Source organism: Oncorhynchus kisutch, linkage group LG1 (assembly GCF_002021735.2).
Source record: "Oncorhynchus kisutch isolate 150728-3 linkage group LG1, Okis_V2, whole genome shotgun sequence".
Classification (NCBI taxonomy): domain Eukaryota; kingdom Metazoa; phylum Chordata; class Actinopteri; order Salmoniformes; family Salmonidae; genus Oncorhynchus; species Oncorhynchus kisutch.
The window spans coordinates 8,168,991-8,186,490 of NC_034174.2; the positions used below are offsets into that span (position 1 = coordinate 8,168,991).

Below are 17,500 nucleotides of genomic sequence, written 5' to 3' on the forward strand. Positions count from 1 at the left end.
GATAGAGGTTGGTTTCTTCCCGATAGTGCACCCTATTGTCACACCCTGACCACAGATAGAGGTTGGTTTCTTCCCGATAGTGCACCCTATTGTCACACCCTGACCACAGATAGAGGTTGGTTTCTTCCCGATAGTGCACCCTATTGTCACACCCTGACCACAGATAGAGGTTGGTTTCTTCCCGATAGTGCACCCTATTGTCACACCCTGACCACAGATAGAGGTTGGTTTCTTCCCGATAGTGCACCCTATTGTCACACCCTGACCACAGATAGAGGTTGGTTTCTTCCCGATAGTGCACCCTATTGTCACACCCTGACCACAGATAGAGGTTGGTTTCTTCCCGATAGTGCACCCTATTGTCACACCCTGACCACAGATAGAGGTTGGTTTCTTCCCGATAGTGCACCCTATTGTCACACCCTGACCACAGATAGAGGTTGGTTTCTTCCCGATAGTGCACCCTATTGTCACACCCTGACCACAGATAGAGGTTGGTTTCTTCCCGATAGTGCACCCTATTGTCACACCCTGACCACAGATAGAGGTTGGTTTCTTCCCGATAGTGCACCCTATTGTCACACCCTGACCACAGATAGAGGTTGGTTTCTTCCCGATAGTGCACCCTATTGTCACACCCTGACCACAGATAGAGGTTGGTTTCTTCCCGATAGTGCACCCTATTGTCACACCCTGACCACAGATAGAGGTTGGTTTCTTCCCGATAGTGCACCCTATTGTCACACCCTGACCACAGATAGAGGTTGGTTTCTTCCCGATAGTGCACCCTATTGTCACACCCTGACCACAGATAGAGGTTGGTTTCTTCCCGATAGTGCACCCTATTGTCACACCCTGACCACAGATAGAGGTTGGTTTCTTCCCGATAGTGCACCCTATTGTCACACCCTGACCACAGATAGAGGTTGGTTTCTTCCCGATAGTGCACCCTATTGTCACACCCTGACCACAGATAGAGGTTGGTTTCTTCCCGATAGTGCACCCTATTGTCACACCCTGACCACAGATAGAGGTTGGTTTCTTCCGATAGTGCACCCTATTGTCACACCCTGACCACAGATAGAGGTTGGTTTCTTCCCGATAGTGCACCCTATTGTCACACCCTGACCACAGATAGAGGTTGGTTTCTTCCCGATAGTGCACCCTATTGTCACACCCTGACCAGAGATAGAGGTTGGTTTCTTCCCGATAGTGCACCCTATTGTCACACCCTGACCACAGATAGAGGTTGGTTTCTTCCCAATAGTGCACCCTATTGTCACACCCTGACCACAGATAGAGGTTGGTTTCTTCCCGATAGTGCACCCTATTGTCACACCCTGACCACAGATAGAGGTTGGTTTCTTCCCGATAGTGCACCCTATTGTCACACCCTGACCACAGATAGAGGTTGGTTTCTTCCCGATAGTGCACCCTATTGTCACACCCTGACCACAGATAGAGGTTGGTTTCTTCCCGATAGTGCACCCTATTGTCACACCCTGACCACAGATAGAGGTTGGTTTCTTCCCGATAGTGCACCCTATTGTCACACCCTGACCACAGATAGAGGTTGGTTTCTTCCTGATAGTGCACCCTATTGTCACACCCTGACCACAGATAGAGGTTGGTTTCTTCCCGATAGTGCACCCTATTGTCACACCCTGACCACAGATAGAGGTTGGTTTCTTCCTGATAGTGCACCCTATTGTCACACCCTGACCACAGATAGAGGTTGGTTTCTTCCCGATAGTGCACCCTATTGTCACACCCTGACCACAGATAGAGGTTGGTTTCTTCCCGATAGTGCACCCTATTGTCACACCCTGACCACAGATAGAGGTTGGTTTCTTCCTGATAGTGCACCCTATTGTCACACCCTGACCACAGATAGAGGTTGGTTTCTTCCCGATAGTGCACCCTATTGTCACACCCTGACCACAGATAGAGGTTGGTTTCTTCCCGATAGTGCACCCTATTGTCACACCCTGACCACAGATAGAGGTTGGTTTCTTCCCGATAGTGCACCCTATTGTCACACCCTGACCACAGATAGAGGTTGGTTTCTTCCCGATAGTGCACCCTATTGTCACACCCTGACCACAGATAGAGGTTGGTTTCTTCCCGATAGTGCACCCTATTGTCACACCCTGACCACAGATAGAGGTTGGTTTCTTCCCGATAGTGCACCCTATTGTCACACCCTGACCACAGATAGAGGTTGGTTTCTTCCTGATAGTGCACCCTATTGTCACACCCTGACCACAGATAGAGGTTGGTTTCTTCCCGATAGTGCACCCTATTGTCACACCCTGACCACAGATAGAGGTTGGTTTCTTCCCGATAGTGCACCCTATTGTCACACCCTGACCACAGATAGAGGTTGGTTTCTTCCCGATAGTGCACCCTATTGTCACACCCTGACCACAGATAGAGGTTGGTTTCTTCCCGATAGTGCACCCTATTGTCACACCCTGACCACAGATAGAGGTTGGTTTCTTCCCGATAGTGCACCCTATTGTCACACCCTGACCACAGATAGAGGTTGGTTTCTTCCCGATAGTGCACCCTATTGTCACACCCTGACCACAGATAGAGGTTGGTTTCTTCCCGATAGTGCACCCTATTGTCACACCCTGACCACAGATAGAGGTTGGTTTCTTCCCGATAGTGCACCCTATTGTCACACCCTGACCACAGATAGAGGTTGGTTTCTTCCCGATAGTGCACCCTATTGTCACACCCTGACCACAGATAGAGGTTGGTTTCTTCCCGATAGTGCACCCTATTGTCACACCCTGACCACAGATAGAGGTTGGTTTCTTCCCGATAGTGCACCCTATTGTCACACCCTGACCACAGATAGAGGTTGGTTTCTTCCCGATAGTGCACCCTATTGTCACACCCTGACCACAGATAGAGGTTGGTTTCTTCCCGATAGTGCACCCTATTGTCACACCCTGACCACAGATAGAGGTTGGTTTCTTCCCGATAGTGCACCCTATTGTCACACCCTGACCACAGATAGAGGTTGGTTTCTTCCCGATAGTGCACCCTATTGTCACACCCTGACCACAGATAGAGGTTGGTTTCTTCCCGATTAGTGCACCCTATTGTCACACCCTGACCACAGATAGAGGTTGGTTTCTTCCCGATAGTGCACCCTATTGTCACACCCTGACCACAGATAGAGGTTGGTTTCTTCCCGATAGTGCACCCTATTGTCACACCCTGACCACAGATAGAGGTTGGTTTCTTCCCGATAGTGCACCCTATTGTCACACCCTGACCACAGATAGAGGTTGGTTTCTTCCCGATAGTGCACCCTATTGTCACACCCTGACCACAGATAGAGGTTGGTTTCTTCCCGATAGTGCACCCTATTGTCACACCCTGACCACAGATAGAGGTTGGTTTCTTCCCGATAGTGCACCCTATTGTCACACCCTGACCACAGATAGAGGTTGGTTTCTTCCCGATAGTGCACCCTATTGTCACACCCTGACCACAGATAGAGGTTGGTTTCTTCCTGATAGTGCACCCTATTGTCACACCCTGACCACAGATAGAGGTTGGTTTCTTCCCGATAGTGCACCCTATTGTCACACCCTGACCACAGATAGAGGTTGGTTTCTTCCCGATAGTGCACCCTATTGTCACACCCTGACCACAGATAGAGGTTGGTTTCTTCCTGATAGTGCACCCTATTGTCACACCCTGACCACAGATAGAGGTTGGTTTCTTCCCGATAGTGCACCCTATTGTCACACCCTGACCTTAGTTATCTTGGTTTTCTTTATTACTTTGGTTTGGTCAGGGTGTGACAAGGGTGGTTGGTTTAGTTTTTATATTGTCTAGGTGTTTTTGTATATCTATGGGGTTTTAGTTGTTATTAGTCCCATCCTTCAGCTCCATTCAACCCCTCCCATCTATCTCTTAACACCATCTCTCTCTTAACACCATCTCTCTCTTAACACCATCTATCTCTTAACACCATCTATCTCTTAACACCATCTATCTCTTAACACCATCTATCTCTTAACACCATCTATCTCTTAACACCATCTATCTCTTAACACCATCTATCTCTTAACACCATCTATCTCTTAACACCATCTATCTCTTAACACCATCCAGTCCCATCCTTCAGCTCCATTCAACACCTCCCATCTATCTCTGGTAAATGGCAACCTAATCTCCAATCTCCAATCAGAGACAACGATAAACAGCTGTCTCTGATTGGGAACCAATATCACAGGAGGCTTGTGGTAATGACTGGAGTGGAATCGGTGGAATGGCATCAAACACATCAAACACATGGAATGGTATCACAGGAGGCGTGTGGTAATGACTGGAGTGGAATCGGTGGAATGGCATCAAACACATCAAACACATGGAATGGTATCACAGGAGGCGTGTGGTAATGACTGGAGTGGAATCGGTGGAATGGCATCAAACACATCAAACACATGGAAACCGTTTGCCTCGTTCCGGCCATTATTATGAGCCGTTCTCCCCTCTGCAGCCTCCTGTGATTAATATACAGGTATGTATATGTCCAAGTAGATATAGGTGGATGTTTTTTTATTTTTTATGTTAACAGTCCCTTTGTCTCTGTAATTAAATAAGGTAATTGAAATGAAATCAGAGCTGTGTTTATGATCTCCCGTGGGAACTAATTCACCAGCTCTCAGCTCTCTTATTCATATTCATTTGTACTTATTCCTCTTTCCTATGGTTCTTCATGATCAGATAAAGGGAAAAAGCCCCAGAAAATACCTCTTAGTGGGAGATGGAGGGTGAAAGAAAAGCGAGAGAGAGACAGAGAGAAAGACAGAGAGAGAGAGAGAGAAAGACAGAGAGAGAGAGAGAGAAAGAGAAAAAAAAGAAATGAAGACAACAACAACAACTGACTAGCCTTAACATTTTGTAGAAATAATCGTTGGACATTGCTTTATGGGTATTGGTACGTGCACACCCACTAACTGATTCATTTATGCCAGCAGCATACCACCCTGCATACCACTGCTGGCTTGCTTCTGAAGCTAAGCAGGGTTGGTCCTGGTCAGTTCCTGGATGGGAAACAAGATGCTGCTGGAAGTGGTGTTGGAGGGCCAGTAGGAGGCACTATTTCCTCTGGTCTAAAAAATATCCCAATGCCCCAGGGCAGTGATTGGGGACACTGCCCTGTGTAGGGTGCTGTCTTTTGGATGGGACGTTAAACGGGTGTCCTGACTCTCTGAGGTCATTAAAGATCCCATGGCACTTATCGTAAGAGTAGGGGTGTTAACCTCGGTGTCCTGGCTAAATTCCCAATCTGGCCCTCAAACCATCACGGTCACCTAATAATCCCCAGTTTACAATTGGCTCATTAATCCCACTCCTCTCCCCTGTAACTATTCCCCAGGTCGTTGCTGCAAATGAGAACCTGTTCTTAGTCAACTTACCTGGTAAAATAACGGATAAATATTTAAATGTCAAAGTCTTGAGAGTGGTCCTACCAGGAACTGCTGTCTGATTGGAGGACAAAGAAAGGTAAGGCTGTGGCCTAAGGTGACTAAAAGAACACCTGAAGATGGACATGAACACAAGGTTAAATCAATCAATCTAATGTATTTATTAAGCTCTTTTTTCATAAGCATTTGTCACAAAGTGCTTTACAGCAACCCGACCTAGAAAACAGAGTTAGCAGAGCAGATACATTAGCCAGATTTGAGAGACAGAGAGACAGAGAGACAGAGAGAGAGACAGAGAGACAGAGAGAGAGAGAGACAGAGAGAGAGAGAGAGAGACCACAACATACAGTACAGCTATTCCTGTTAGCTGTGTAACACTATAGCCACCTCTCACATCACCCCAGTGGATTCAACACATTGGTAGTGAATGATGCAGGTTCCCTCTATACAACGTAATGTTAAGCACCTGGAAAAGCTCTATATAAAACACACATTATTTGCACCGTAAACTATCTCACAACAACAAGACAAATAGGAGTCAGTTTTGCAATTGGTCATTTATTTGCTACAGAAACAGCGCTAACCCAACAACAGTGCTAGCTGCCTGTGCTACAGAAACAGCGCTAACCCAACAACAGTGCTAGCTGCCTGTGCTACAGAAAGCGCTAACCCAACAACAGTGCTAGCTGCCTGTGCTACAGAAACAGCGCTAACCCAACAACAGTGCTAGCTGCCTGTGCTACAGAAACAGAGCTAACCCAACAGCAGTGCTAGGTGGCTGTGCTACAGAAACAGCGCTAACCCAACAGCAGTGCTAGGTGGCTGTGCTACAGAAACAGCGCTAACCCAACAGCAGTGCTAGGTGCCTGTGCTACGGAAAGAACGCTAACCCAACAACAGTGCTAGCTGCCTGTGCTACAGAAACAGCGCTAACCCAACAACAGTGCTAGCTGCCTGTGCTACAGAAACAGCGCTAACCCAACAACAGTGCTAGCTGCCTGTGCTACAGAAACAGAGCTAACCCAACAGCAGTGCTAGGTGGCTGTGCTACAGAAACAGCGCTAACCCAACAGCAGTGCTAGGTGGCTGTGCTACAGAAACAGCGCTAACCCAACAGCAGTGCTAGGTGCCTGTGCTACGGAAAGAACGCTAACCCAACAACAGTGCTAGGTGGCTGTGCTACAGAAACAACGCTAACCCAACAACAGTGCTAGCTGCCTGTGCTACAGAAACAGCGCTAACCCAACAACAGTGCTAGCTGCCTGTGCTACAGAAACAGCGCTAACCCAACAACAGTGCTAGCTGCCTGTGCTACAGAAACAGAGCTAACCCAACAGCAGTGCTAGCTGCCTGTGCTACAGAAACAGAGCTAACCCAACAGCAGTGCTAGCTGCCTGTGCTACAGAAACAGCGCTAACCCAACAACAGTGCTAGGTGCCTGTGCTACGGAAAGAACGCTAACCCAACAACAGTGCTTGGTGCCTGTGCTATGGAAAGAACGCTAACCCAACAACAGTGCTTGGTGCTAGCAAGTGTAACTACACTAAAAAATCAACATTTCAAAGGTTTTTCCCAGACCTCAAGAGGTCTCCTGGTGTTGTTTAAGCATCGTTGTAAACTTAGAACATCCAATATTGTTGTTTTTCTACAACAACAAAAAATCAGTTGTTCAGGTATCACACTAGTGTGTGCCAATGTTCAGTACTGTCAGCATGCAAGTCAATATGGAAAGAGAGATGGATTGAGACACACAGACATCCAAGGACAGTGCATTTGGAAAACATTCAGACCAATTGACTTTTTACACATTTTCTTATTCTTAAATTGATTAAATAGTTTTTTTCCCCCCTCATCAATCTACACACAATACCCAATAATGACATCACAATACCCAATAATGACATCACAATACCCAATAATGACAAGGCAAAAACAGTTCATTTTATTTATATTGGCAAATTGATTAAAAATGAAAAACAGAAATATCACATTTACATAAGTATTCATTTACATAAGTATTCATTTACATAAGTATTCATTTACATAAGTATTCATTTACATAAGTATTCATTTACATAAGTATTCATTTACATAAGTATTCATTTACATAAGTATTCATTTACATAAGTATTCATTTACATAAGTATTCATTTACATAAGTATTACTCAGTACTTTGTCGAAGCACCTTTGGCAGTGATTACAGCCTCAAGTCTTCTTGGGTATGACGCTACAAGCTTGGCACACCTGTATTTGGGGAGTTTCTCCCATTCTTCTCTGCAGATCCTCACAAGCTCTGTCAGGTTGGATGGGAAGGGTTGCTGCACAGATATTTTCAGGTCTGTCCACAGATGTTTGATTGGGTTCAAGTCCGGGCACGGGCTAGGACACTCAAGGACATTCAGAGACTTGTCCCGAAGCCAGTCCTGCGTTGTCTTGTCTGTGTGCTTAGGGTTGTTGTCCTGTTGGAAGGTGGACCTTCGACCCAGTATGAGGTCCTGAGTGCTCTGGAGCAGGTTTTCATCAATGATCTCTCTGTACTTTGCTCCGTTCATCTTTCCCTCGATCCTGACTAGTCTCCCAGTCCCTGCTGCTGAAAAACATCCCCACAGCATGATGCTACCACCACCATGCTTCACCGTAGGGATGGTGTCAGGTTTCTTCCAGATGTGACACTTGGCATTCAGGCCAAAGAGTTCAATCTTGGTTTCATCAGACCAGAGAATCTTGTTTCTCATTTTAGGTGGCTTTTGGCAAACTCCAAGCAGGCTGTCATGTGCCTTTTACTGAGGAGTGGCTTCCGTCTGGCCACTCTACCATAAAGGCCTGATTGGTTGTCCTTCTGGAAGGTTCTCCCATCCCTTGGAGCTCTGTCAGAGTGACCATCGGGTTCTTGGTCACCTCCCTGACCAAGGCCCTTCTCTGTGTGTGTGTGTGTGTGTGTCTGTGTATACGTGTGTGTGTGTGTGTCTGTGTATACGTGTGTGTGTGTGTGTGTGTGTGTGTGTGTGTGTGTGTGTGTGTGTGTGTGTGTGTGTGTGTGTGTGTGTGTGTGTGTGTGTGCGTGCGTGCGTGCGTGCGTGCGTGCGTGCGTGCGTGCGTGCGTGCGTGCGTGCGTGCGTGCGTGCGTGCGTGCGTGCGTGCGTGCGTGCGTGCGTGCGTGCGTGCGTGCGTGCGTGTTTGTGTATGTGTGTGTGTGTGAGGGGGGATGACTCTTTACACACCATTTGATTTGCATCTCAAATTGCATCACATCCCCTACATAGTGCACTACTTCTGGTCAAAACTAGTGCACTATGTAGGGAATAGGGTGCCATTTGGGACAGACGCAAATGACTGCTCTCTGCTGAGCTGTTAGCTGAACAGGTCTAATCTCCATTACATCCCACATCATCACAAACAAACACAGAGACATCACATTACTACAGGACCCTCACAGCAGAGTAGAGACTACAGTATGATCCTACATTATGATACTACAGTATGATACTACATTATGATACTACATTATGATACTACATTATGATACTACAGGACCCTCACAGCAGAGTAGAGACTACAGTATGATACTACATTATGATACTACATTATGATACTACATTATGATCCTACAGTATGATACTACATTATGATACTACAGTATGATACTACATTATGATACTACAGTATGATACTACAGGACCCTCACAGCAGAGTAGAGACTACAGTATGATACTACATTATGATACTACATTATGATCCTACAGTATGATACTACAGTATGATACTACAGTATGATACTACAATATGATACTACATTATGCTACTACATTATGATACTACAGTATGATACTACATTATGATACTACAGTATGATACTACAGTATGATACTACAGGACCCTCACAGCAGAGTAGAGACTACAGTATGATACTACATTATGATACTACATTATGATCCTACAGTATGATACTACAGTATGATACTACATTATGATACTACAGTATGATACTACAGTATGATACTACAGTATGATACTACAGGACCCTCACAGCAGAGTAGAGACTACATTATGATACTACATTATGATACTACATTATGATCCTACAGTATGATACTACATTATGATACTACAGTATGATACTACATTATGATACTACAGTATGATACTACATTATGCTACTACATTATGATACTACATTATGATACTACAGTATGATACTACATTATGATACTACATTATGATACTACAGTATGATACTACATTATGATACTACATTATGCTACTACAGGACCCTCACAGCAGAGTAGAGACTACAGTATGATACTACAGTATGATACTACAGTATGATACTACAGTATGATACTACAGTATGATACTACAGGACCCTCACAGCAGAGTAGAGACTACAGTATGATACTACAATATGATACTACATTATGATACTACATTATGATACTACATTATGATACTACAGTATGATATTACAGTATGATACTACATTATGATACTACATTATGATACTACATTATGATACTACATTATGCTACTACAGGACCCTCACAGCAGAGTAGAGACTACAGTATGATACTACAGTATGATACTACAGTATGATACTACATTATGATACTACAGTATGATACTACAGGACCCTCACAGCAGAGTAGAGACTACAGTATGATCCTACATTATGATATTACAGTATGATACTACATTATGATACTACATTATGATACTACAGTATGATACTACATTATGCTACTACAGTATGATACTACAGTATGATACTACAGTATGATACTACATTATGATACTACATTATGCTACTACAGTATGATACTACAGGACCCTCACAGCAGAGTAGAGACTACATTATGATACTACATTATGATCCTACATTATGATACTACAGTATGATACTACAGTATGATACTACAGTATGATACTACAGGAACCTCACAGCAGAGTAGAGACTACAGTATGATACTACATTATGATACTACATTATGATACTACAGTATGATACTACAGGACCCTCACGGCAGAGTAGAGCACATTACAGTACCTGGTAGTACCCGTTTCTAAGGGCCATAGAGAAAGGTGTGTCTTTCAGACCGTGAACATTTTACCTCAGCAGAGGGACAGTGAAGGGCAGGGAGAGGAGAGGAGAGGAGAGGAGAGGAGAGGAGAGGAGAGGAGAGGAGAGGAGAGGAGAGGAGAGGAGAGGAGAGGAGAGGAGAGGAGAGGAGAGGAGAGGAGAGGAGAGGAGAGGAGAGGAGAGGAGAGGAGAGCCACAGCAGTATCCTTGTAGTCGACACAGGAACTCATGTTAGGTCACTTGATGTGGGCTGACTATTTTGGCAGTTGATCAAAGAAGTCAATGATACAGTTTTCAGATGAAAGATACACCTGCGTGGCTTTGTATTTCACATCAATCATATCATTTCAATGACTTTTTTTATTTGTTGTCGTGGTAGAGCGGAATGAAGCACTGCGACGATAAAAATCCACGTTAATCCAGGTAAATGGTTGTTTTCATTCAAACGGAAACAGGAACTGCAGACGTCTCCACAACAGCCCTGACACCTCAAAGTCAAACACGTCTTTTTGAAATGTGCCGCCACCACCACTACTTTTGTTTCACGTCAATTTTTACTATTTGACTTAACCGGGCTGAAAACATCTGAAGAAGAGAGGCACAAACAGAGGTGTTTATGTGTTACTGAGCAGGGCCGGCTCCAGGCATAAACAACATAAGTGATAGCTTAGGCCCGACCCCCAAAAAATATTACAAAAATATGATTTTTGTTGGGGATTGGGGGGGGGGGGGGGCTCAGTCAGGATCTCAACATATTGTTGAGAGTCAGAATAGTAGAATACACAAGGCGCCAGTTAAAAATGTGATCAGCAATTCTCTTGTTTTAGAAGTCATTGACAATCACTCAATTAGTCATGTCAGCTAACAATTAGTCATGTCAGCTAACAATTAGTCATGTCAGCTAACAATTAGTCATGTCAGCTAACAATTTTTAGACTGGTAAGTTAGTCAAGCCTGTTATCTAAACTTGTAGTAATCGTGGTTGAATAGCGAACAGGCACGCGGGGCACTGACCTCCAGGGGACCCTTATTGATTTCGTTAGTCACTCTCACTCAGGTATCATATATAAGTCAAGTCTAAAATGTGTAAAATTGCAGAAAACTTGCTTTAAAAGTGCAAAAATGTTTTTTTTTTAATTGTGTGAAATGGGTCATAAACAACAACCTTTTCCTCTACGCCCCATATCAAAATGTGTAGAATTGCAGGTAATGAACTAACATTGACATTTTTTCTCTCCGTCCTAAAGAAGGGGGTCCCCGAAAGTCTAGAGCGGTGTTTCTACGACAAACACAGGTGGGTAGGTCAAACAGAGAGCCTAGAGCTCAATGCTACAGAGACTACAGGTATCATGGAGTTAGACACTGTAGCTCAATGCTACAGAGACTACAGGTATCATGGAGTAGAGACTGGGACTCAATGCTACAGAGACTACAGGTATCATGGAGTTAGACACTGTAGCTCAATGCTACAGAGACTACAGGTATCATGGAGTAGAGACTGGGACTCAATGCTACAGAGACTACAGGTATCATGGAGTAGAGACTGGGACTCAATGCTACAGAGACTACAGATATCATGGAGTTAGAGACTGGGGCTCAATGCTACAGAGACTACAGGTATCATGGAGTAAGAGTCTAGAGCTCAATGCTACAGAGACAAGCAGAGCATCAAGCAGACTAAGAAACACTGTAATAAAATATGGGCGCATACAACAGTGAACAGGTATTTCTATTATTTAATTATTTAATTATTTACATGGACTCTACTACATGGACTCTACTACATGGACTCTACTACATGGACGCTACTACATGGAGGCTACTACATGGACTCTACTACATGGACTCTACTACATGGACTCTACTACATGGACTCTACTACATGGACTCTACTACATGGACTCTACTACATGGACTCTACTACATGGACTCTACTACATGGACTCTACTACATGGACTCTACTACATGGACTCTACTACATGGACTCTACTACATGGACTCTACTACACGGACTCTACCACACCGAGGCTACTACACGGACTCTACCACACCGAGGCTACTACACGGACTCTACCACACCGAGGCTACTACACAGAGGTTATGTGGACTCTACTACACGGAGGCTACTACATGGACACTACTACACTGAGGTTTTGTGGACTCTACTACACGGAGGTTACGTGGCATAAAACTAGGCATAAGCTACATAAACACCACCAGACTGTATTAGCCTGTTGAACTAAAGCTAAGCTGTTGTTGAACTAAAGCTAAGCTAAGCTAACACAAATCTTAAGGTCTCAGGCTAGGTCACTCATCACCACAGCGTAGTTCACTGAACCAACTATGCTCCATTGTTATTCAGATGGATCAGATAAATCCATCACAGAAAGGCCGGGTCTGGAGCTCTATGCTACAGCCCAGGGACGCCCTCTATTAATGTAGCCAGCGGTGGGAACCTAGCTTCACAGAGTTTCCAGACCAGATTAACAAATGCAGTATTTCTCACCGCTGTATCCCACAGAGACAGAAACCAGGACAGAGTTGCCTGGTATATGTGGAAACAACTGGGTTCCAACCAACCTGGGGCTTCTGCACACCAACTGATGGTGTTAGACCACTGACCTAGAGCCTTGAATTGATCTAGAACCTGAAACTGACCTAGAGCCTGAAACTGACCTAGAGCCTGAAACTGACCAAGAGCCTAGAATTGACCTAGAGCCTGAATCTGACCTAGAGCCTAGAATTGATCAAGAACCTGAAACTGACCTAGTGCCTGAAACTGACCTAGAGCCTGAAACTGACTAGAATTGAACTAGATCCTAGAATTAACCTAGAATTGACATAGAGCCTAGAATTGACCTAGAATTGACCTAGAGCCTAGAATTGACCTAGAGCCTAGAATCGACCTGGTTCTAGAATTGACCTAGAGCCTAGAATTGACCTAGAGCCTGAAACTGACCTAGATCCTAAAATTGATCTAGAGCCTGAAACTGACCTAGAGCCTAGAATTGACCTAGAACCTGAAACTGACCTAGAGCCTGAAACTGACCTAGAGCCTGAAACTAACCTAGAGCCTAGAATTGACCTAGAGCCTAGAATTAACCTAGAATTGACCTAGGGCCTAGAATTGACCTAGAATTGACCTAGAGCCTCGAATTGACCTAGAGCCTAGAATCGACCTAGAGCCTAGAATCGACCTTGTAGCGTTAAGACAAGTCTTCTGGTCTCAGGTAAGGTTACTGATTGAGAGCATAATTCTCCAAACCACCTCCGTTGCACGTGCTACAATGTCACTCACCACTTTGATGGTGGATGATCAGCTGCATCAGATAAATCCATTAGAGGAAGGTCAGACCCAGTCAGTCCTACGCTCTATGCTACAACACCGCGGTGATGAGCTGTGTTCACGTAGCCAGCAGAGGGCAGACAGCTTAGCATCACAGAGTTACAACCAGATGCTACATGGTGACTCACCACAGTGAAGTCCTCAGCGCTGCACTCCATGCCGCGGTAGTAGCATGACAGCAGCATGTCCTTGATGTCGTGGCCCGTCCGGTCGTAGAACTCGCGCATGTTAAAGGGGCGGGGCTTGAAGTTGAGGAAGTCAGATTTGATCTTCAGGGTCTCCAGAACGCTTTCCTCAACCAGGTGAGTGTCTCTAATCTCATACCTTGGAACATGGAAGCAGAAGGACAGTTAGGATCGGTCATATAGCATCCTATCGGATCTGTTAGAGGACTAGAGGAGGGGTTATTGATCTTCAGGGTCTCCGGGATGCTCTCCTCAACCAGGTGAGTGTCTCTGATCTCACACCTGCGACAGAACAGAATGATAGTTATATGAAAGTTAGGGATAGAACTAGGGGTTAGGGTTAGTTGTTAGTGGTTAGGACAGAGGAAATCAGCTTTGGGATGGTGTCCCTTTACATACCTGGACAGAACGGAGAAGTTTTAAGTCAACTTTAACAAATCAGATCTTTACTAACTTCTCATACAATACATGACCAACAGTATGTGGACACCTACTCGTCAAACATCTCATTCCAAAATCATGGGCATTAATAAGGAGTTGGTCCCCCCTTTGCTGCTATAACAGCCTCCATTCTTCTGGGAAGGCTTTCCACTAGATGTTGGAACATTGCTGCTATAACAGCCTCCATTCTTCTGGGAAGGCTTTCCACTAGATGTTGGAACATTGCTGCTATAACAGCCTCCATTCTTCTGGGAAGGCTTTCCACTAGATGTTGGAACATTGCTGCTATAACAGCCTCCATTCTTCTGGGAAGGCTTTCCACTAGATGTTGGAACATTGCTGCTATTTAGGCCTCCATTCTTCTGGGAAGGCTTTCCACTAGATGTTGGAACATTGCTGCTATAACAGCCTCCATTCTTCTCTGAAGGCTTTCCACTAGATGTTGGAACATTGCTGCTATAACAGCCTCCATTCTTCTGGGAAGGCTTTCCACTAGATGTTGGAACATTGCTGCTATTTAGGCCTCCATTCTTCTGGGAAGGCTTTCCACTAGATGTTGGAACATTGCTGCTATAACAGCCTCCATTCTTCTGGGAAGGCTTTCCATTAGATGTTGGAACATTGCTGCTATAACAGCCTCCATTCTTCTGAGAAGGCTTTCCACTAGATGTTGGAATATTGCTGCTATAACAGCCTCCATTCTTCTGGGAAGGCTTTCCACTAGATGTTGGAACATTGCTGCTATAACAGCCTCCATTCTTCTGGGAAGGCTTTCCACTAGATGTTGGAACATTGCTGCTATTTAGGCCTCCATTCTTCTGAGAAGGCTTTCCACTAGATGTTGGAGTATTGCTGCTATAACAGCCTCCATTCTTCTGGGAAGGCTTTCCACTAGATGTTGGAACATTGCTGCTATAACAGCCTCCATTCTTCTGGGAAGGCTTTCCACTAGATGTTGGAATATTGCTGCGGGTATTTGCTCCCGTATTAAAATAGACATGATGAGCTGCCAGTAATATTTAAACACGCGGGGCTGACGATATACTTGGCTACTCATTCATTGCAGCTGCAGTGGGACTGGAAGTAGAGAGAAGCACGTTTTATGTTTTGTAATAATGTTGACTAAAGACAGTGTTGACAGTGCTGAATAAAAGCGTAGACATGAACTCAAGCATAAAAACAGCAGGTCTTTGCTGTATTCTGACACTCTCTCTGTGGTCAGGGTTTTAAAAGTTATGAAATCTGATGTAGGCTAGTATCAAACTTTGCTTCTGGCCGGGGAAGCTGTAGGAACGATGATTTGAGCTATCCGATTGGCCAGCGTAGATCTCCCAGTCCACCAGGTAGGCGGAGTTTGTCTTTTCAGACAAATTAAATGGTTCAAAATGGAAACACTTTGTTTACCCGATGCTCAGGGCTTCTGAATCAAGTTCATCTACCACCAACAGCGCAACACAATCAAAAATAAAGACTTTTAACACAGCCCCTAGAACATCCTCTATCACAGCCCCTAGCACATCCTCTATCACAGCCCCTAGCACATCCTCTATCACAGCCCCTAGCACATCCTCTATCACAGCCCCTAGCACATTCTCTATCACAGCCCCTAGAACATCCTCTATCACAGCCCCTAGCACATCCTCTATCACAGCCCCTAGCACATCCTCTATCACAGCCCCTAGCACATCCTCTATCACAGCCCCTAGAACATCCTCTATCACAGCCCCTAGCACATCCTCTATCACAGCCCCTAGCACATCCTCTATCACAGCCCCTAGCACATCCTCTATCACAGCCCCTAGCACATCCTCTATCACAGCCCCTAGCACATCCTCTATCACAGCCCCTAGCACATCCTCTATCACAGCCCCTAGCACATCCTCTATCACAGCCCCTAGCACATCCTCTATCACAGCCCCTAGAACATCCTCTATCACAGCCCCTAGCACATCCTCTATCACAGCCCCTAGCACATCCTCTATCACAGCCCCTAGCACATCCTCTATCACAGCCCCTAGCACATCCTCTATCACATCCTCTATCACATCCTCTATCACAGCCCCTAGAACATCCTCTATCACAGCCCCTAGCACATCCTCTATCACAGCCCCTAGCACATCCTCTATCACAGCCCCTAGCACATCCTCTATCACAGCCCCTAGAACATCCTCTATCACAGCCCCTAGCACATCCTCTATCACAGCCCCTAGCACATCCTCTAGCACATCCTCTATCACATCCTCTATCACAGCCCCTAGCACATCCTCTAGCACATCCTCTATCACAGCCCCTAGCACATCCTTTCTCACAGCCCCTAGCACATCCTCTATCACATCCTCTATCACATCCTCTAGCACATCCTCTAGCACAGCCCCTAGCACATCCTCTAGCACATCCTCTATCACAGCCCCTAGCACATCCTTTCTCACAGCCCCTAGCACATCCTCTATCACATCCTCTATCACATCCTCTAGCACATCCTCTATCACAGCCCCTAGCACATCCTCTAGCACATCCTCTATCACAGCCCCTAGCACATCCTCTAGCACATCCTCTATCACAGCCTCTATCACAGCCTCTATCACAGCCTCTATCACAGCCTCTAGCACATCCTCTAGCACATCCTCTAGCACAGCCTCTATCACAGCCTCTATCACAGCCTCTAGCACAGCCTCTAGCACATCCTCTATCACAGCCTCTATCACATCCTCTATCACAGCCTCTAGCACATCCTCTATCACAGCCTCTATCACAGCCTCTATCACATCCTCTAGCACATCCTCTAGCACATCCTCTATCACAGCCTCTAGCACATCCTCTATCACATCCTCTATCACAGCCCCTAGCACATCCTTTCTCACAGCCCCTAGCACATCCTCTATCACATCCTCTAGCACATCCTCTAGCACATCCTCTAGCACAGCCCCTAGCACATCCTCTAGCACATCCTCTAGCACATCCTCTATCACAGCCCCTAGCACATCCTCTAGCACATC

The 17,500-nt window shown here is 45.3% G+C and overlaps 1 protein-coding gene across 1 annotated transcript in view; it reads right to left on the reverse strand.

Moving 5' to 3' along the window:
* Positions 1-17,500, reverse strand: part of LOC109881109 (acid-sensing ion channel 1) — a 414,829-nt gene that overhangs the window by 364,613 nt on the left and 32,716 nt on the right. Inside the window, exon 2 of the mRNA XM_031816930.1 lies at positions 14,007-14,202. Coding sequence (XP_031672790.1) covers positions 14,007-14,202 — 196 coding nt within the window. The remainder of the gene's footprint in view (positions 1-14,006; positions 14,203-17,500) is intronic.